This window comes from Canis lupus, chromosome X, assembly GCF_048164855.1.
Source record: "Canis lupus baileyi chromosome X, mCanLup2.hap1, whole genome shotgun sequence".
Classification (NCBI taxonomy): domain Eukaryota; kingdom Metazoa; phylum Chordata; class Mammalia; order Carnivora; family Canidae; genus Canis; species Canis lupus.
The window spans coordinates 87,223,867-87,246,001 of record NC_132876.1 but is presented as its reverse complement, the minus strand read 5'-3'; the positions used below and the strand labels follow the sequence as shown (position 1 = coordinate 87,246,001).

Below are 22,135 nucleotides of genomic sequence, written 5' to 3'. Positions count from 1 at the left end.
AGAGAGAAAAGGAAGGTAGGTAGGTAGGGAAGGAGAGAGGGAAGGGAAAGAAGAAGAAAGAAAGAAATTAGGACTTCTAAATTCTTTTGATTTTTCTCAAAATAGACTATTTCTCAAAATTATTATCTTTGGGTTAAAAGACTACCGTTTTGAAATCTTAGGATATGTGATGGTCTAAGTCTGGAACAAATGTGTCTTAAAAAGGCAAATTATCAAAAATAATTCCCTCCTAAAGAGTTTCTCTACCGCATAAGACATATATGTGTGTGTGTGTGTGTGTGTATTCATTTTATGTATTATCATATTCACTTTTCATGACCACACTGGAAGGTAGAAACTAATAGTTCCACATTATAAACTAGGAATTGAGGTTCCTAGGAAGCAGTAAACTACACATGGCCAGGGGCCATGGTGAATTTGCTAAAAGCTCAGGACTCTGACAGAGGTCTGTGATTCCAGACTTAGTCTGTATTTCTCTACAGAGAGGTTCTCACAAGATGGAAATTCAGATCCTTAACTGTCCCCACAACTTGCTCTGTACTCTCCTTTGAGTAACTCACGCAGTTCCAAAGTCAGCCTCTGATCAATACTGGCACAGACACCAACCTTTCACTCCATAAACTGTTTGAGGAAAATGCCTACTTTCTCTAAGGATATAAGCCAAAACAACAATCGGTTCAGATGAGCCAGAAAATTCCCACCCCCAAAAGAAATTTAATGCTTTGAAAGAAGAACTCCACTTTGAAATAAATCAAAAGGGACTTCACACATAGATAGAAGGGTTTCCTTGGCCTCCAAAGGAGCTTTGCTGCTATGAACATTAATCCCTTGCATTGAAACTGTGTTGATTTAAGGGAGAGTCCCTTGGTGAGACAGTGAGAGGGATGCTGGGCAAATCCCAGTTAGAGGAAAATTTGGGGTCTCGTGGAGAGATCATGTGGCAGGAGAAATCTGGAGTGAGATTCAGATAAATGAAGAGGTGAGACTGGCAAAAAGGCAACCTGTGAATTGTTCATGGAAGACACCCTGGAGACACTTTAAGGAATTCAAACTTTATAAACTGCACTGAGATGAAAGGATTATCCCAGAGGCATCTGCTTATTTGAGACAATTATTTTCAGGAAGAAAATGTTTTCAAAGGAAATCACTTAAGTGGTACTTTTGAGTTGGTGTCCATATTCTTTTTAAAAATATATATTTATTTTCTATTTTCTATTCTTAAAAAAGAACACTGCAAAGGACAAGTCATGAGCTAGAAGAAAGTGGGTAAGAGAAATAAGGATCGTGATAGGCAAGCACCATAATTATCACCACCATCACCACCACCATCATCATGGCTAATACTTTCTGAACACTTGCATTGTACCATGGACACTTTCAAGATTTTACAAAGCTAATTCATTTCTCTCTTTCAGCAACCCTATGAAGAAGATGCTATTATTATCTTCATTTTTTTAGACTAAGAAACAAAAAGGTACAGAGAGGTTGAGAAACTTGCCTCCAATCACACAGCTAATAAACAGTGAGTCAGAAATTTGAATCCAGGTCTCCGGGTTCTAAGCCTGTGATCTCAATCTCTATGTTATTACAGATGGACTAGTTGTTTTATTTTTTGACTTTCCCCCCAAATACACTTGATAATATATATATATATATATATATATATATATATATATATATATATTTTAAGGCTATGAGGAGCTTTGATATGATCATTCCAACATATCTTGGAGCTGCTGGAAGATAGCGAAAATTACTGGAACAAAGGCTTTCTCTTTCATAGCTGGGAGAGATGCTCTTTAAGATGTATTATAATTCATGGCTTCTGTTAAATTTGTGAGCGCTTACCTCTTTCTCCTTCCTGACATTCTTTTCAATTATCTTTCCTTTTCCATGTGTAAGCCTATGTATTTATGCTTAGGAAGTCTGTCACTGTAGATGTATTCTTTTTTAGGATTTTATTTATTCCTGAGACACACACACACACACAGAGGCAGAGACACAGGCAGAGGGAGAAGCAGGCTCCCCCCCTGGGGAGCCTGATGCAGGACTCGATCCCAGGACCCCAGGATCATGCCCTGAGCCAAAGGCAGATGATCAACTACTGAGCCACCCAGGCGCCCCACTGTACAAGTATTTTGTCCTTCTTCGATCTGCATCATTTAGACTCCCTCAAAATTAAGCTATGAACTTAGAAGGTTCTTAAAATAACCCCAACACCATACTTATGTGTAACTTCAATTTTAAAATGCTGTTCAGGGATACTGTATCATATGATTGCTCCAACTTCCAGGGCAGGCCACAGGGTGCTAAGCTATCTTATGCTGACCTACAGTTGGTTTAAATGATGGCCATGGCAATGAGAAAGGCAGGGTGGTCTAAGTGTAGATTCAAAATGTTCCTCTCCAAAATTACTGAATGTCTGATGAAAACCCTTAAGTTTCCCAGATGTGCATACATCAGTTTGAATGGAATGTTATGAGCTTTAGAGCAGGATCCTAAGAATACTGTCATCACCAACTAAGGTGATGAAGTATTATAACTAATTGTGATGACAACTTAAGCCTTCCCAACATGTGCTGAACTTCACTTTTATGAGAAGCTCTGGGTTGAATAAGCCATGTATTCTTAAAAATCATGATAATACATGACATTTTTATTTTATTGGGTTCTTGGTTAAGGGCGTGAATGAAGAAAGAGAATCAGCTCTTCACAGGGAAGGATGTATATTTTTCTTTTGTGTCTGCCCCCCCAAAAAGAGCAGAATGGTGGCTGGAGTGAATTGATATCTATGAAGAAGAAATACATACATATTCACGTGTTCATGTGCATGCATACACACACACACACACATCGTATTTATTTGCTTCTGAGCAAACTTAATACCTGCCAATGGCTTCTCATATCACCCAGAGTATAAGCCAGTGTTCTCATAACCGTCTATACATCCTTTGCCATTTACTGTTGGATGCTACCTCTCTGACCTTCTGGGTTGTGTTGGGGCCTGTGCATACTGGTTCGGGAGAACTGATAGAGCTCATCTCTCAGCTCTTCATTCAGTGACAATAAGTTGGTATGTATGCCATGCAAACCCTACAGATGAGATGCAACAAAAGTTGAGATCTCACTTCCTCCCTGACTACTCTATTTGAAACAGGATCCCACTCTCTCACACCACTACCCAAGCCCTCCATTCTCCATAGCATGTATGACTTTCTGAATATACACACACACACACACACACACGGGGTTAGGGTGCCAACCACCATGCAGTTGAAAATCTACATATAACTTTTAACTCCAAAAACTTAACTACTAACGGCCTACCGTCAACTGGAAGCCTTACAGATTATCTAAACAGTCAATTAACACATATTTTGCATGTTCTATGTATCATGTACTATATTCTTGCAATAAAATAAGCCAGGGAAAAGAAAATGTTATTAAGAAAATCATAAGGGGGGCGTCTGGGTGGCTCAGTCAGTTAAGCATCTGACTCTTGATTTTGACTCAGGTCATGATCTAAGGGTCATGAGATCGAGCCTTGCTATGGCACGGAGACTGTTTAAGATTCTCTACTCTCACCTTTGCACACATATTCTCTCTCAGAAGAAGAAGAAGAAGAAGAAGAAGAAGAAGAAGAAGAAGAAGAAGAAAAGAAAAAGAAGAAGGAGGGGGAGGAGGAAAGAGAAAATCATAAGGAAAAGAAATATATTTGCAGTACTGTAGTGTAAAAAAAATCCACATATAAGTGGATTCACGTGGTTCAAGCCCCTGTTGCTCAAGGGTCAACTGTATATATTTTTTTCAAATGTGACTGACTGGATACTTTATTACACATTGCTTTTCATGTATATGAGAGATTTAACAGATCTGGCTAAAAAGTCTCAGAACCCTTTGTAGATACTATTAAATTGTGACATGGGAAAACGAACAGATTTTAAAACCCAAAACCTTTTGCATAAGTCTGCTTAACTGTAACTCTAAAATATATTCGAAAACCAACTCATATACCTATTAGCGTTGAGAGAATGAAACAAAACTAACATTTAAAAAAGTTTCAGACAAAGCAACATGTGAATTTTGGGGACAGCTGAATTAGCTTCATTTTAAGCAAATCCATTTTTTATTTTGCATTTTACCATATTTCTTCAGTATGCCTGTTACTGCAAGTGAAAAACAATATAAAACCAAACACAGCTAATCCCAATTCTATTTTAGTTATATAGATCGTTTTTTTCTTTGTATTTTCTTTGTTTGTTTATCGCCTGTCCTCCCGGCTAACATGTAAGCTCCAAGAGGACGAGGGTTTTTCTGTGTTGTTTGCCTCTGTATTTGTAAGTTTACTTGTGACTTAACCATGTGGACAAAGAAAGTAATCGTCAGCTGTGGAATTTTGGTGGGAGCTGGTGATGGATGTGTTAAGATGGGAGGCACTCTTGGTGTCTTAACATCATCTGAGGTAGGCACTTAATTTTCTATAGGACAAGATTACTTGTGTCTTAAATATTTCAGTTTTTCCCTGAGAGCAATACTAAATCAAGGTCTGCTCAATTGTGCTGTAAAAGGAATAGGCTTGCATAGGGGCAAAGACCAATTCTTCTAGTCGTGCATGCAGGAAACATTTATCTACAGCTTACTATGTGTTAGGTCTCAATCCAAGCACTGGAGATACAGCAGTGAACAAAAGAGAAAAAACCATTTCTGCCCCTAGGGAGCTTACGACTTAGCTGGAGAAAGCAGATAAAAAACATATACATCCATGTGATGGTAGGCATTTGTGAGTGCTGTGAGAAAACAAAGCAGCAGGGAAGGGACAAATTTGGGATAGAGAATACCAGATAGGGGCAGCGGGGAGAGGCTACTCCTTAAGATAGAGCAATCAGGGAAGGCCTCCCCAAGGAGGAGGTGTTTGCATTGAGAACAGAGAAAGAGCATTCCAAGTGGAGGAAATAGCAAATGTGTGTGTGTTTAAAGATTCTATTTATTTATTCATGAGAGACACAAAGACAGAGGCAGAGACATAAGCAGAGGGAGCAGTAGGCTCCATGTGGGGAGCCCAATGTGAGACTCGATCTCAGGACCCAGGATCATGCCCTGAGCCAAAGGTAGACGCTCAACCACTGAGCCACCCAGGTGCCCCAACAAATGTGTTTTGGTTATCTATAGCTGCATAAAATAACTCCACAACTTCATGGCTTAAAACATTAATCTAATATTATCTCTTACAGGCCTATGGATTGACTAGACTCAGCTGGGCAGTCCTTGCTCGAGGTCACCAGTGTGGCTGCATTGGAGAGCGCCTGGGGTTGGAGCTATTTGAAAGCTCCACTATACTGAACATCCAAGATATCTCTACTCTCAAGTCTAGTGCTTTGGGAGAGATGGCTGGAAGGTTGGATTCAGCTGGGACAGGTGACCAGTAAGCTTACATGTGTCCCCTCAGGCATGGTGGTCTCTGGTATCTGGGTTCTCAGGGTATCTCAGGATATCTGGACTTCTTGCAGGATATAACTCAAGGCAGGATATAACTCAAAGCAATGATAGGGCCCTCTTAGGTTCAAAGGGAGGGTGCATAGAACCCACCTCTGCCCCACCATGGGAGGAGTGTCAGAGAATTTGTGGCCAGCTTTAACCTGTCTGGACATACAGAAGCAGTGGGGTAGGAATATCCTTGACATTCCAGAATCCAGAGTGGCTGAACTAGAGTGTGCTAAGTCAGGAGGGGGCTAGGGATATATCATATAGGTACTTGTAGGCCAAGATAAAAATTCAATTTTATTCCTTCTTTGAATTATTTCCTATTGCCTTTTTTTTTTTTTTTTTTGGTCCTAGGGTTTTATAGTCAAGAATCCTTGGCTCCAGCCTAGATATATAGACAAGATGTCAACAGCAATCTGGGAGAAATGCCTGCGACCAATACGGGAGAAATATGAGGCCCCTAAAAGAGCAGTGGTGCAACTATCCTGGCCTCAGAAAGAACAGTAGTAGCTTAATACAACCTGTTGTTTTTAGATGGACTCTCATCCTTTTTAATCCAAAGGATCAATATCATTAGGTATTGTTAACAATACTCCTCGACCGCCCAACAGCTCCTCTATGTAGGTCACCCTTAAATATATAGTTGCATCTTCTCTCTCTCTCTTTTTTTTCTGCATCCTCTCTTTTGTGCCTAAGGTCGATGCCGTCTATAAAGCAATGCCTCTTATAACCTTATTATGATCACACCTTGCAATGGAAAAGTCAAATGAACCCGAGACATGCATATGGCTGTCAACTCTCATGTTTGTTGTGTGTGGTGCAGAGTTCCAGCTGTCTCCCCAGAATGAGCACCTTTAATACTCCTCAAGATTTTTGGATTAAGAATGAAAATAGGGGGATTCCTGGGTGGCTCAGTGGTTTAGCGCCTGCCTTCAGCCCAGGGCATGATCCTGGGGTCCCGGGATCGAGTCCCATATTGGGCTTCCCTGCAGGGAGCCTGCTTCTCCCTCTGCCTGTGTCTCTGCCTCCTCTCTGTGTCTCTCATGAATAAATAAATAAAATCTTTAAAAAAAAAAGAATGAAATAGGATGACTCAATGTCTCCCGATGGCTCTTGATGTAACCAAATGGACTGTTTATGTCAGTAAGGCCTCCGCGAGCTCCTAACGCCACTAGGAGATCAGCTAGGTCCCAGGAGGTCAAACGAGAATTAAACAAAAATCAGCAGGAGGTAGCAAGAACCTGATTACAACAAAGAGGAGGGTTCAGTTCTCTGCACCCTTACCCTTGTCTCTTCTTTCTCGAGACTTCCCCACTCTTTTGTAGGATTTTCGTGGACATCAGTACCTTGGCTGTGGAGCCAAGTTCCCAGACTTCAGAGGGAGATGAATCAGGGTGGTCGATCCCACCTCATCACTTACCAACTGGGGGATCTTGAGCAAATCACCCAGATGCTTTGTGCTTCCATGTCTTCATTTGTAAATAAGGGATAATAGTAACCACCAGGCTTTTCTGAGTATTAGGGAGATGACGTATATCACATGCTTAGAACGGTGCGTGATATAGATGTAAATCTCAAAAGATGTTGGCTATTGTCATTATTAAATTCGGTTTTGAGGGACGCTTTGGTGGCTCAGTGGTTGAGCATCTGCCTTTGGCTCAGGGTGTGATCCTGGGGTCCCGGGATCGAGTCCCACATCAGGCTCCCCACAGGGAGCCTGCTCCTTCCTCTGCCTCTGTCTCTGCCTCTCTCTGTGTGTCTCTCGTGAATAAATAAATAAATAAAATATTTTTAAAAAAACAAAAATAAATAATTTCAGTTTTGAACTGAATCACCAGGGGCCATAAGGCCTGGGTGTGTTTGGTGCAACGTGAGAGCCCAAACGGCCGGTGACTGTGAATTATGATTTCTTTTTCCTGGTTTGCACGTGACCAGACACTGTCTGTGGCAGCTGCCCTTAACATTTGCCAAATGAAAAAAGGGGAAACAGTAAATGTCAGCAGTAAAAGACTCCAGGCCACTCTGCAGCCCTTTTGCTCCGAGTTTTGCGTGGAGCATGTGTGCTGAAAGATGAAATGAGTAAATGAATACATTTTTCCACCAAGCTACAGGCTTATTTTCTCTACAACTCAGTACTTGTGGGTATCTTCTCTCAATGTATGTTATAATAATCATTTCTAGTACTTTGGGCCAGTTCTATGGGTTCTCCTGAGTTAGTCAGAGTCAGGGACAATTTGACAATTTTAATAAAATAATGGCGCTCTACAAAAAGTTTTTATGCTCTCCATAAAATTATCCCTTTAAATTTATTCAGCGATGTCCCTCAAGCTTTTGAGAAGTGTTCAAAGCATTCTCTTTGGCTGCACCTCTGACCACTTTAACCTCATGGTCATGGTCTCATGACTAAACATACCAGACATGTGGCACCTCCTTGTGCCCCTCGGAGAGTTTTTAAAATGTGATTCAAAGCTGGTTTGCCACAAGGAAGCAAAATACATAGGAGGAATATCATTCTATTTGCTTTCCAAGTTTTTTGTGATGTCAGATATTTGAAGTGAAGTTAATCTGTGCCATGATGTAGGATTTATGTTGTAAGGATCTAGGTATATGTTTTGTACAGGTGTTTAAAAAATTGAAGATGTATGCAAAATGTTTGCAAAAATACAACCTTTGAGGTCTGTGCTGTCCACTACAGTAGCCACAAGCCATACATGGCTATTGAGCATTTGGTATGTGGCTAGTCCAAATTGACACGTGCTAGATGTATAAAAGACACACCAGATATCAGAGGCTTAGTTAAAAAAAAAAAAGAAGAAGAATGTAAAATACCATATTAATCATGTTCTATGTTGACTACATGTTGAAACTATACTATTATGAATATATTAGGTTAAATAAAATATACTATTAAAATCAATTTCACCTCTTTCTTGTTACTTTTCAATATGGTTATCAGAGGGACGTCTGGTGGCTCAGTTGGTTAAGTGTTTGCCTTTGGCTCAGGTCATGATCCCAGGGTCCTGGGATCGAGCCCTGCATGAGGCTCCCTGCTCAGCGGGGAGCCTGCTGCTCCCTCTCCCTCTGCCTGCTGCTTCTGCTGCTTGTGCTCTCTGTCAAATGAATGAATAAAATCTTTAAAAAATAGGGTTACTAGAAGATTTAAATGGCATATGTGGCACATCTATTTCTATTGTACAATGCTGCTTTAAACTGTTTTGGTGAATGTTCCCAGATTTCACGTAGATGTCAAAAAAAGAAAAAAATAATAATGTATTTTGATTCTCTGAACTTAGGTTATTTAGGGATTAGTAAACTTTGACATGTGGTGTCTCCTGACAGTTCTAGAAGAAAACCAAAATTGCTTGAAAGGAAGGACCTCAACTGGGTCTAATAATAACTGTCCCATATGTCAGGGCCTAAAGAAACCAGAAGAGAGCTGAAGGAAACATAGAAGATGAATGCAACCAGGAAAGGAGATTTTGTTCTCTCTTCTATTATCTATTTACTCTTATGTGTCTGAGCATGTGAGTTTAGTTGCAACCAAAGGCTGATGGCTAAGCCTATTAATAATATGGGACACATATAAAGGACAGAAGCCTGGATTTAAAAGAAGGAAGAGTTATAGTTCAGTGTATAAGGATCATAAAAATATTTTCAGGATGAGTTTATTGGCCCTCTTCTCTTCTGATAAGAATTTGTACAGCCTCATCCTACCTGGTGCTTGCCATTCAAATTCTTAACTTGGTAGTAAGAATCCACACAATCATTAGAAAAGTTTTTCAAAAGAAAGGTAAACAGACTCTAGCTTTCTTATCAAAACATCCTTAGTAATTTCAGTGTATCATAGCAGCCTTGTTGGTGAGAATTAAGATTAATCGTATCTTCTGTTAGCATCTTTTCTCTTTAATTTAAGCTCAAAGCACTAAGCAGCACAGGTACAAACACCTTTCTTTTGAAAATGGAGAAACCAAGGTACAAAAGCACAAAGAACGTGGCCAAGGTGGCACAAAAGGTCAACAATGAAGCGCGCGCGCACGTGTGTGTGTGTGTGTGTGTGTGTGTGTGTGTGTTGTGTGTGTGTGTGACACTGGGAAAATCCTGCAGCCCAGTAATAACAGGGTAAGAACCTTTGACATTCTGCATTCAAACAGCTGCTTTGGGATCTAGACTTGTCTAAACTCAAAGGGTTGAAGCTCAGTCACTAAGCCCAGCTGGAAGCAGTTTGGTCATTGTTAATAGATATTTAACCCCGGGAGATTGCTGCTGGGCAGATGCGAGTTACAGAGTCTAACCTCTTCTCATAGTCCATGAGCTCTCAAAAGTAGTCTGTGTCTAATTACATTTTTAAAAATAAAAATGAGAGGAGTTCTTTATAAAAAAAAAGTTTCAGCAGTATTAAAAAAATCAAAAAAGAAGGAAGCAAATGATCTCAAATCATACTATCCAGGTTAAAAACAGCTATAACTTTTGGTGCCTGACATTCCAGACCCCTTTATAAGCACCTACAAGACAGAAAGATGGATGGGTGGGTGGATGGATGGATGGATAAATAAATGCACAAATGGATGACTGACAGAGAGAGAAAGGAAACAAAAAAGGAAGGCAGAAAGGAAGGAAATAGAGAGGTAGGGCAGGAGGAAGGGAAAAAGAAAGAAATGTTAAGTATCTAAGAATCAAATCATACCATATTTGTTATGTTTAATGACCTAAATGTATTCAAATTTAATGGAACAAACACAAACTGAACTGAAGGAAGTACTAAATTTCAAATGAATGTTGCATAACCCCAAGAAATATTAGTTCCTAAAAGAGCCCTGTAGCAGAAAGTGAAAAGGTCATAAAAACCAGTAAGTGATTTGAGTCTGTGTTTTTTATGGGCCACAAGTTTACTTTTGGTATAGATTGATTCCATGCTATGAAAGAAGATGTCACTAGCGTTCAATTTGCTTATACTTCTTCCCTTCTCACCATCCTCACATCCTGATTTTATAGATTATTATATCTTTTTTTTTTTTACCATATGAAGATTGGTTTAAAAATATAGTCTGGGGGCGCCTGAGTGGCAAAGTTGGTTAAGCGTCTGACTCTTGGTTTGGGCTCAGGTCATGATCTCAGGGTCGTGAGATTGAGCCCCACATGGGGCTCGGTGCTCAGTGTAGAGTCTGCTTGAGATTCTCTGTCTCTAACCCTCTCCCCAGTGGCATGTGCTCACTCTCTCTCTCTCTCTAATTAATAAATAAAAATAAAATACAGTCTGTAGTATATTCTGTACTACAATCATAATTCTTCCAATTCTTTATATTTAAATCATTATTTAAATGTATTTATTGTTTAAAAACAGTTTCACCAAAGCTTATCCATCCCTGAGTTAAGTCCCCATCTGCTGACACCTCGAAGTGGAATACTGTTATGGTTAAATTTTAATTGGGTGCCACTAGGTGAAATAGGTGATGGGGATTAAGGAGGGCACTTGTGATGAACACTGGGTGATGTATGGAAGTGCTGAATCACTATATTGTACATTTGAAACTAACGTAACGCTGTATGTTAACTGAAATGAAAATAAAAACTTAAAAATAAATAAATAAATAGGGTGCCATTGGCTTAGTGGACAGCACGAAGGTGGCCAGAAAAGAGACGTCACAGGATTAAGAGGTAGTGAAAGTGGTAACACATTGGCAAAACTGTCGTCTGGATAATTTGGAAGGCACACCAAGTACTTACTAGCTTTGGCACTCTAAGGGAAATTGTTGAAGAGTTCATGATCACTGGCTTTTACTTGTAATTCCTTTGCTTTCAGCAATAGTTGAGCTCCGGGATCGAGCAGCCAGGATTAGAAACTTAGTTTTCCTTGCCTTCAAATTCTCAAATTTTATGACCTGAGCTGCTGTCTTTTCTGGTTTAATTGTGGCATGGGAATCTTTTTTTCTTTTATACTGTATTTTATTTAGTCATTTTTTTCTATTTTGGGAGCTAATTTCCTTTCAATATTGAATCTTTGGTCTCACAAATCTCATGCTGACTGTAGCCCAAATTCTCTCAAATTCTATTTTTTAGCCCAGCACTTGCAGACTAGTGACCTGTGTTAGATGCTCACTAAATGTTGGAGGATTTGAATAGAGTATAGATGCCTCACTGAAAGTAACTGATTGGCAAACCACTATATTACAGAGTGTTCTTATAACGCAATATTATGCATCTGTTTAAAATGGGATCTATAAAGAACTTTTTTTTAAGCAGAGAACTTTTAATGACCCTGGAGAGGAGCTGTGAAATATTCATGAGTGAAAAAGCAGACCTAAAAATAATTGTTTAAGGTGAAAGCATAAAAATAGGACTATTCAGGAATGTTAAATATAAACAAAAAATATGTCGTTTGTGTGTGTGTGTGCAATACTGAAGTACACATAATGGAACACTATTCATCCTATTTTCAAATAGGGTTTGACAAAGTATAATCAAGAATGTGAGGAGGATACAGGGTTTGAGAAGGAGCCAGTCGGGGGCACCTGGGTGGCTAAGAGGTTGAGCGTCTGCCTTTGGCTCAGGTCGTTAACCCCGGGGTCCTAGGATGGAGTCCCGCATCAAGGTCCCTGCAGGGAGCCTGCTTCTCCCTCTGCCTGTGTCTCTGCCTCTCTGTGTCTCTCATGAATAAATAAATAAAATCTTAAAGAGAGAGAGAGAGAGAGAGAGAGAGAGAGAGAAAGAGCCAGTGGGATAAATGTCGTCAACTGCAGAACATTTTAAGGAAAGGAAAATCTTGAACTAGATTTTTCCAAGATACAAGCACATATGCCTGGAAGGAAGAAAGGTGGGCAAGCCAGGCACTGGGGTTCAGAAGGCGATGATGGAAAGCCTCTCATCCAGAGGACAGCAGGGTGTCAGTGTACTCTTGGCACCCAAAGAACTTGGTTCACACTCTGACCCCATCGTTTCCTGCCCTGTGCAATTAATCTCTTTAGCCTTTATGTTCTTACCTGTGAAATGGGGTTAAAACTAGTTCACAACCAAATGACTCACAAATAAGACATCACACATAAAAGCCCTTACTTGGAAGGGTCCGGCTGTCCAAACCACAGTAGTGTTACTATTATTTGTTGATTATAGCAAAGGCCAAGAGAAAGACAAGGGCTCTGTGAGCAACAGACTCCAAATTCACGTGTAAGCCTTTCTGTGGGCTGCTGAGGGGGTGGCAAGGTGGGCCAACACATTTTACACGATCTTGTACTTCCCGTCAATCCCTCAGTAACTGCAGGCTGCCAAAGCTCTTTAACCTGTTACCTGGTTGCCCTTATCAGCCACCATGCTTTGGTGAACTGGGACCGTTTCACTGCTGCTGCTGCTGCTGCTGCTTCTTTAAGATTTTATTTACTTATTTTGAAAGAGAGTGAGAGAGACAGAGAGAGAGAGAGAGAGTGCACAAGCAAAGAGGAGGGTCAGAGGGAGAGGAGAAGCAGACGCTCTGCTGAGCAGGGAGCCTGATGCAAGATTCGATCCCAGGACCCTGAGATCATGACCTGAGCCGAAGGCAGATGCTTAACCAACTGAGACCCACAGGCGCCCCCTTTCACTGCATCTTCTTTGGACTACTTGGCAGCATCTAATGATGATGTGGCTCAGGGGCTGTCAAATCTGGCCCAAGACTGAAGCTAAGGGCCTACTTCCTTTAGTGAATTTCACCATCATAACTGAATTCTATACATTCTCTGCCCTCTGCCTCCAGTATAATTAATTTATTGATTGAAGATTTTATTTATTTATTCATGAGAGACACACAGAGAGAGGCAGAGACACAGGCAGAGGGAGAAGCAGGCTTCTTATGGGGACCCCGATGCAGGACTCGATCCCTGGACCCTGGGATCATGCCCTGAGCCAAAGGCAGACACTCAACCACTGAGACACCCAGGTGCCCCCTTCAACATGATTTAAAACTAACTCTGTGCTGCCTGCCACTCTAGCCACTATTAAGTTTCTCCAGATGTGCATATGTGTGTTCACACATAGAGAATAGGCTTACCGATTTTCTCATAAACTAAGTTCCCAGTGGAAACCTTGAAGGCCTAGAATAAATTCATCTCCTATCCCAAAATATTGCTCCAAATCCAGCCGTTGAAGGCATAATTTTCAGCAAATTATTACATGCCAAAAAGCTGCCTGTATTTTCTGAAGAACACAAAAGAGCACTTCGGTTTCTAGAATAATTTAACATAAGCTTCAGAATGATCACTAGACAAATGGGTTTCATTTGCTGAAGAGGAAATTACTATTCTCCACATTTTAAAAACATCTCTCATGATGATAGATATTTGTTTCCAACAAATAAGAAATGTTGTGGAGTGAGGGTGGGAGGGGAAGAGAAGGTTCAGGAAGCCCACCTGAGCTAGAGCAGACTCTCGGATCCAGTGAGCTGTGTATGGCATGTGTGAAGTTCATGGGAAATGGGCAGCTGTTCCCGGGCCAAGTACAAGAGTTTGTCTAACCTGTTCCTGGGGACTTGCGTCAGCACAAGAGAAGCAAGTGAAGCTGGACTTTGATCCGGGCTTCCCTGCAATAATAGGACTGGAGACGGAGCTGTGGAGAAGGGAACATTGACAGCCTGAAGACCAGACACTTCTGATTTGCTGATTTCTGGTAGATGCTGAGGTCCTGGGTGGCAAATGTGATTGTATTCTGAATATTTTATTTCCCAATATCTGAGGCTTCATTCTGTTGCTGTTCCCTAATACGGAGAGAGCATTGAGCATCTGTGATCTCTTTTTGAGAAATTCACAGAACGAGTCTTGCTGATAGAGATCTAGTCACCACCCTCTGTCTTTTATGTGCTTTTGGTGTACTGCATTTTTCAACTGGATTTCAGCGTTCTCAACAAACCAATGTGGTGAGCCAAACGGTACCTCCTCCACGAGGTTGCATGAGCAATGGCAGTTGCAACAGCAACAGCTAGGCAATATATTTGAGAGATGTCACCTCATTCATATGCCTCTTTGAGCATTGAGGCTGGCTGACCACATACATACACACAAGAGACTTGAACAATGAGCTCGGCTTCTGACTGCCAGGAAGCTAAGACCAGAGTATCTTTTTTTTTTTCTTCTTTTTCAGTCTCTCCAGAGAGCTAAAGTTTGGAAATGATCAGCAGTGTGCGGTTGGGCTAAAGCCCTTTCACATTTTAGTAGTCTCTAGTTCCAAAGTTCAGACTGATACAAGCTTCCAAAACAGAGAAACTGTATTTGCCAATAGCCTATATTGTCCCAAACTTCAGAATTTTCTCCACTGTCTTCAAGACAAGAACCCAACAGAATAAAAAAAATCAACAAGAGAAAAACCACATGCACGCACGGAGACACAAACACACTAGGTGAAAGAGAAAGAGGTGTAAATCAAAATACAGTGACGTTCCTTAAGAAGTTTTTACTTTTTGTCTTTTTCTTTTTAATTATGAGACAGTCCCTAAAAGAGAACAATTTTTACAAGTCACTTCCAAGACATCTGAACAGCTGCCTTCTAAACTGTACTAGCAAGAATTGGCATGACTATTTGCGAAACAGATTAAAACTTTCCGTACTGTTAAGCTCTAACGGCTGCATCACGGATTTCAGAAGTGAGGAAAACACCTTCTAAATTATAAAGAGTTGAGCTGAAGTGATCACTTTTCCCACCGATAATTAAATCCCAATATAGCTTGGTATCACATCTTTTATTCACGAACAAGGCTTTGGAAAACCACATGTTAGCAACAGAAGACAGATCTATGGGAGTACTAAAAATGAACGCCACTCAGTAATTACAGGCATTTCTGGCAGATTGGAGGCAGACAGGAAAGAGGCCCGTATATCACAGCACATCAGGGGGTTATGGATGCTTGTTACGGGGCTGGCACAAACACACCCCCTCTATCAGAAGACTATTCCTTCTACAACTACCAGGGAACTGGTGATACTGGGAATCATCATTTCTCTTCTTTCTCTCTCTTGTTTTAAGATTTTGTATTTATTCATTTGAGAGAGAGAGAGAGAGAGAGCGCGTGCACGCACAAGCAAGGGGAGCAGCAGGCAGAGGGAGAAGGGAGCTGAACAGGGAGCCTGATGCAAGGCTCGATCCCAGGACACTGGGATGCTTAACCGACTGAGCCACCCAGGTGCCCCAAGGGAGTCATCATTTCTTAAGAAAGACACCCTTCCTTCAGAGAGCTAGTCCATCAGGAGCTACCGGACCTTCCCCCCCTTATGAGTAGCTCCATTCCATTAGTTTCACTTCTGACCAGCAAGTTCAAGTTCCTCAGCCTTATGTTATTAAATCTGCCCATAAAACTGTCTTCCATGAACGACCAGGTAAAAAATTTAAAAAGCAGATTCCTTGAACAGACTGATTTGAATAGAAGAATCTGACAATATGGTAAGTGGCATTAGTGATATTCTCAGTTTTTGGGTTAAGAAATACATGTGTGGGGGGGATCCCCGGGTGGCGCAGCGGTTTGGCGCCTGCCTTTGGCCCAGGGCGCGATCCTGGAGACCCGGGATCAAATCCCACATCGGGCTCCCGGTGCATGGAGCCTGCTTCTCCCTCTGCCTATGTCTCTGCCTCTCTCTCTCTCTCTGTGACTATCATAAAAAAGAAAAAGAAATACATGTGGGGGGGGGCGCTTGGGTGGCTCCGTGGTTGAGCATCTACCTTTGGCTCAGGTCATGGTCTCGGGGTCCTGGGATCAAGTCCCACATTGGGTTCCCGACGGGGAGCATGCTTCTCCTTCTGCCTATGTCTCTGCCTCTCTCTGTGTGTCTCTTATGAAAAAATCAACAAAATCTTAAAAAAAAAAAAAAGGAAATACACATGGGGCGGCTGATGAAAAAAGACACTAATATATTATATATTTGCACGAACTGTAGTTTGCACCAGGCAGTAGTTACTGAAATAGGCAATAGAGAGTAGTGTCCAAATGCCTACAGCACTGCCTACCATGACAGAGACAAATTTCTGAACTACGTTCTTTGGTAGGTAGAAGGAAATAGAACACCAGAGTTGTTATCATTAATTCCAGAAACAGACACAGCCATCCAGAATGCTTTTCACCGGTTAAAAAGAAGAAAAATGACATGTGAGCAGACTCATAGAGGTGATGAGAGTGGAGGACAAATGCTTAGTTTTGGGAGAACTTATTAGGCATCAGGTCTTTATCATTATTTATTATCTGGAATTGGCCACAGGAGGTCAAATGAGCGCCTCTATCGAGACTGAAAAAGACCTTTATTTCATAGCCTCATTAGTGTTTCAGTGGTCTTGGTAGTGAGAATTAATTCCAGAGTAAGTCAGTGTACCAAATATATATACATATATGCATATGTATCCGATATTTTTAAGCATACTGATGTTTCTCATTTCCTCCAGTAGAGGTCAGGAAATAGCAGTACAGGAATATGAAAAACTATGAACCAAGAGAATATTTTCCGGTGACTTTCTCTAGCTAGGATTATGGAAGGGTCTTTAAATTGCTTTTCTTTACTCATCTTTTCTAATTATATTTTTCCTTTTGTAATAATTAAAAAGCAACAACATTTATCTGAAATTTTATAAGGAGCATTATATTTTATACGGGCATACGTATTTACCCGATATCGGGTCAGAGATACTGCTTAATTATTTTAATTTTTTTTCCTTAGCCGCACATAGATTATTTGAAATCGTCTAGGAAAGCAGCACATGTGGCCATCACTCTGAAAAATTATTTCAGTGTAACATCATTTCCGCAATTGATGACTGTGAGCAATCTCTTTCAAATAAGGAACTTAACGTCAGCCGTAAGATAACCAGAAGAACACAGCATCCTGGGCATAGCTTCTGACTGCCAAGAAACCCGGCACACACAAAGACATAGAAAGGAATATAATCTCTAGTCATCTCCTTTGTCTGGAAAAATCTAAAAGCGATCCTAGTGTTCCGGGAAGTCAGTCTCTGCGTCTTCCATATTAGGACAAGGAGGACAAAGAAATTGGTCAACGTGACCTACATTTAAAAGCAAGGAATCCAATGAAGGATGTTTACGAAGCTTGTTGATTGATGTTCAACAAATTGCGCTATCACAATGCTACATTTTCATTTCTAATTCATGTGCCTCTTTTTCTGCTAGACACAGATGGAAGCAAGGTGAAAAGGCTTATAAAACAAAATCTGAAGGTCAACCAAAACATTTATGTATAAATGAAGGAAACCTTTTACCTCATTGTACCAAGTTAGATGATTTTTATTTCCTGTTTTATTAAATGATTCATAATGTACAATCTGCTATTTGTCCTTCTTGATATTATCATTCACAAATAATATAAGGGAGTCTACATTGTTAGTGTAAATTAAAATGGACTACTCCTGGTTTCTTCTGTCTACTAAAGGGATGATTTCTACAGGTGAGAAGTATGTCTCTGTACTGCTCACTTCCACCTGCAAAGGCAAGTATGGAAAAGAGGGAAAGCTGAAGTTTAAAACCTCTGCCAGTTCCCCACGGGACTCCGGGGAGGGACCCAGAGTAGGTGACTCTCTGTTTGTCAGAGAACAATAGTGACTTTTTGGACCAAGACGAAGATGCTGGGAAAATAAGGATCAGGAAGATATGAGAAGACCCTGAAGACAGCAACGCGGTGAGTGACTTGGATGCACAAAGTGTGGCCAGTGAGAAGTCCCCAGGGGGCTCACTGGTCTAAGAGCTCATTAGAGTAAGAATGTCTCATATTCAATTCTAAGCTATTTGTGTTTCTGCAGTGAAACCCTCCACTCCCATTGCTCGACATGTCAGTCAAGTTTGTTGCCCACATATGCTTGGGTTGTTCTGAAGAAAATAAAGATAAAGTGGTGAATTTGGGGCCACGTGGGTGGCTCAGTGGTTGAATGTCTGCCTTTGTCTCAGGTTGTGATCCCGGGGTCCTGGGATCCTTGCAGCGAGCCTGCTTCTCCCTCTGCCTATGTCTCTGCCTCTCTCTCTGTCTCACATGAATAAATAAATAAAATCCTTAAAAAAAAAGAGGTGAATTTGAACACAGGTTGGCATGGAGCAAAGGGAAGACAAGAGACACAGGCTATAAGACATGAATGAGCTTAGGTGTCATGGAAGCAGGAACCGTGAGCCACAAATGATCATGGGAAGGACAGACCCAGTAACCTCAGAAATTTTGGGGAGGTCAATGGAACTTCTCCATCAATCCAAAGATGGAATTTGGGACTTGGGCCACTTTTATGTGAATCTCCAAAGAACAGTAATCTTAGATGATATATAGGATACAATGACAAAATTTCAAAATATTACATTAGGCATATTACACTTTTCATAATATGAAGTCTAGGGCAGCATTTATAAAGCTGTACACAAGTTTTTATGACACATGAAAGAGCCCAGGTATTTAAATAGTGGCATTAATAAATCAATTACAAACATTTTTTCCTTATTAGTTTTGTCAAACTTTGTGCCAAATGGGCAATACCACTTTGTCAGTAGCCTTCCTAAACAGGTTAGAATTCCCACCCAATTACCCTTTGATGACAGTGAAAACATTCTCAGAATGGTTGAAATACATGTATAAAATACATGTGCATCATTCAGGAATGCAGTAGATTCTCTGAGTGAAAGATCTGCAATTCACATATGGAAAGACCCATAGAGAAGTCTTCAAACCCTTCAAAGGCTGGCCCAGGCTTACCTTTACATGATGGATGAGACGCTCTACTTCATTCACTTTGTAGGTCTCCAATCCTAGCTCCTTGGCTAACCTTAAGATACGATTCTGAGTTGGCCCAACATAAGATCCTCCAAGGTCCAAATATTTAACCTTTTGGTTCTGTTTTCCCACAGAAAAAAAAATAAAAATAGTTGTGAAAATCTTTTTCCTAAGACAGAAAAAAAGAGCAAATAAGCAAATTGGCATTTCACATGTTATAGACACACCTTGAGGTGTATCCATGGAAAATGGGATTTTGTTTTCATTCACATGACTTAGTTATTAAACCATTCTTTACCTTAAAACAAACTGGATTGAACTTTAAATAGGCAACAGACTTCTGAACCCCATCACTCACAATATATACCATATCATGGTTTGGTTTTTAGTGCCTTGAATTTGTGAGCTATGAATTAGTGGTTAAATTTCTCTTTATTTAGTAGTTCAGGCAAATTTTGAGACACTTAAATGCTAGAGAAAACCAAACAATCACTTCTTATGTGGTTAATCCAGACATTTGAAAGATAGCATGAGGGAACATTTGGCCATAAATTGAACCTTAGATATTGCTCTTATATGTTTATAGGCAAGTTTTCTATATGGTTACACATCTATCAGCTTCACTTCCAATGACTAAGGACCGATCCTTGAAGAAGGAACTAGAAAACCTCCCTATGTCTGAAGGTGTCCAAGCATAATCAAATACCTATTAGGTAGAAGGCCCTCCTCTCCTGTTGTTTGTCCATTTGTCATCTAGCTCCACCACTCCACCACACTCCCAAAGATAACAGAAGTTTCACAAAGATGGGAATCTTTATTTTATTCACTGATGTATTCCAAGCACCTCCTTACTGGTGCCACTGGGCAAGTGCCAAGCATCATGAAGTTAGAAAAGAGACAGAAGGGACGCCTGGGTGGCTCAGTGGTTGAGTGTCTGCCTTTGGCTCAGGTCGTGATCCTGGGGTCCTGGGACTGAGTCCCACATCAGGCTTCTCACAGGGAGACTGCTTCTCCCTCTGCCTATGTCTCTGCCTTTCTCTGTGTCTCTCATGAATAAACAAATAAAATCTTTTTTTTTTAAAGAGAGAGAGACAGAAGAAAATATTGGAAACAGTAAAAAATTGAGAGAGAGGCTGTGGGACGCCTGGGTGGCTCAGTGGTTGAGTGTCTGCCTTGGCTCAGGGCATGATCCTGGGGTCCTGGGATCGAGTCCTGCATCAGGCTCTCCACAGGGAGCCTGCTTCTCCTTTTGCCTGTGTCTCTGCCTCTCTCTGTGTGTCACTCATGAATAAATAAATAAATAAATAAATAAATAAATAAATAAAATCTTTAAAAAGAGAGAGAGGCTGTGGAGAATGTTTCAAAGTAATTTCCACTCTCTTAACAAGAGTCTAATGAAATTCAAGACTTTTAGAAAAGAAAAAAAATACCCAGCTTCAGTCCCACATTTCTTCATCCTCATCCTTAATGTCTTACCCTGATGGTGTAAGTCCTGCCTCCCACTCGGTCCCGGGCCTCCAGAACAACCACGTTCAGGCCAAAATCATGCAGAAGTTTGGCTGCTGCCATGCCTGGGGGAAAATACAATAAGAAATCACAGTCAAACACTGCACAGTGACTCCAGGTAAGCGCCTCACGTTGATGCCGATGAGAAAAGTCCCTGTTGGCTCACACACATGGCTTACTGTTACTACACCTTACAGGTGGCTAGGGTTTCTCAGTAGAGGCCCAGATTCCAAGGCTGAGAAACCAAGTGCTATTTCAAGTAAGAACAAAAGAGACTTAATTTTTGGGAATGTCTCAAATCATAAAAAAAATCTTTGGTCACTATACCAACATGTCTTATCTCTAAGGACTAAGTTGCATGACTACATATCTGACAACACAAATGAAAAAACACAAGGCCACACTTCAGAGAAATGGATAAGCCCCAGTAGGCACTGGACCAAATGTAGCCATTGACTTCATCCTCAAGGTAAATCTGAAAAACTGGTAAGTCAGGAGAAAAGCAGGCTTTCAAAGCATCTGAGAGGACCTAGAATTTACTGTTAAATTCTGTATTAATGCAAACTTCTGGAAGGTGATGTAAAGTTTCAAAACCAAGGACATAAAATTCAATCTCCTATGTGTCCTAGTTCCGCACGTGACCCATCACCAAAGAATGCAATGATCCCATGCATTCATTCATTTAATTATTAATGTAGTAAAAAAATGCCTACACATTCTCACCACCATGAATTTAACTCAACCTCTATCCTCATTTTATTGAGGAAAACTTACATACGATAAACTTTATTCAACGACTTCAATGAGTTTTGACGAAGTACAAAGCTTACTATAGAGTCCATATATTTTGCTTTTGGCATAAGTACATTCTAGGTGTAGTTTTTGACAACAGAGATCTTAAAATCTTGCATCTTCAAAACCAGGCTTACAGAGTCCAGTAAGATTGTTCTCAGACTGGAGAACTCTGGAGCTCTTACCATGATGACTGAAGTTCCTCAGTTCTAATCACCTTCATCATTTGCCTTATGAGATCAAACAAAATCAAGAAAACGCCAAGACACTGGGCCTTACAGACAAATGAAAACAGCTTCCATCTTGTCTTTTAAAGATAAGAGTTCTGGGATTTTTAGACACACACCCCCCCCCCCCAGTGCAAAAAGAGAGAGAGAGAGATTCCTATAAAAAGAACTAATATTCATTGGATGCTCACTACCATTTGAGACACCGTTCTAAGTGTTATACTAATTCAGTGAACTGTCACAACAACAACCCATTCAGAAGAGGTACTATTGATCTCGTTTTAGGGCCGAGGACACTTAAACACGCAAGATCCCACAAGGAGCCAGCAGGCAGAGCCAGGCAGCTTCACTCTAGGGTCAGAGTTTGTAACCACACGTACTGCATTTCACGGGGACTCAGAGCCATCATCTTCAGAGATCACATCTTTC

At 40.7% G+C, this 22,135-nt stretch overlaps 1 protein-coding gene across 1 annotated transcript in view; it reads right to left on the bottom strand.

The window, feature by feature from the left end:
* MAOB (monoamine oxidase B) overlaps positions 1 to 22,135 on the bottom strand; it is a 118,146-nt gene that overhangs the window by 56,266 nt on the left and 39,745 nt on the right. The window contains exons 2-3 of the mRNA XM_072818350.1: positions 20,658 to 20,752; positions 19,164 to 19,301 (exon numbers count right to left, since the gene is read on the bottom strand). Of these exons, the coding sequence (XP_072674451.1) occupies positions 19,164 to 19,301; positions 20,658 to 20,752 (233 nt within the window). The remainder of the gene's footprint in view (positions 1 to 19,163; positions 19,302 to 20,657; positions 20,753 to 22,135) is intronic.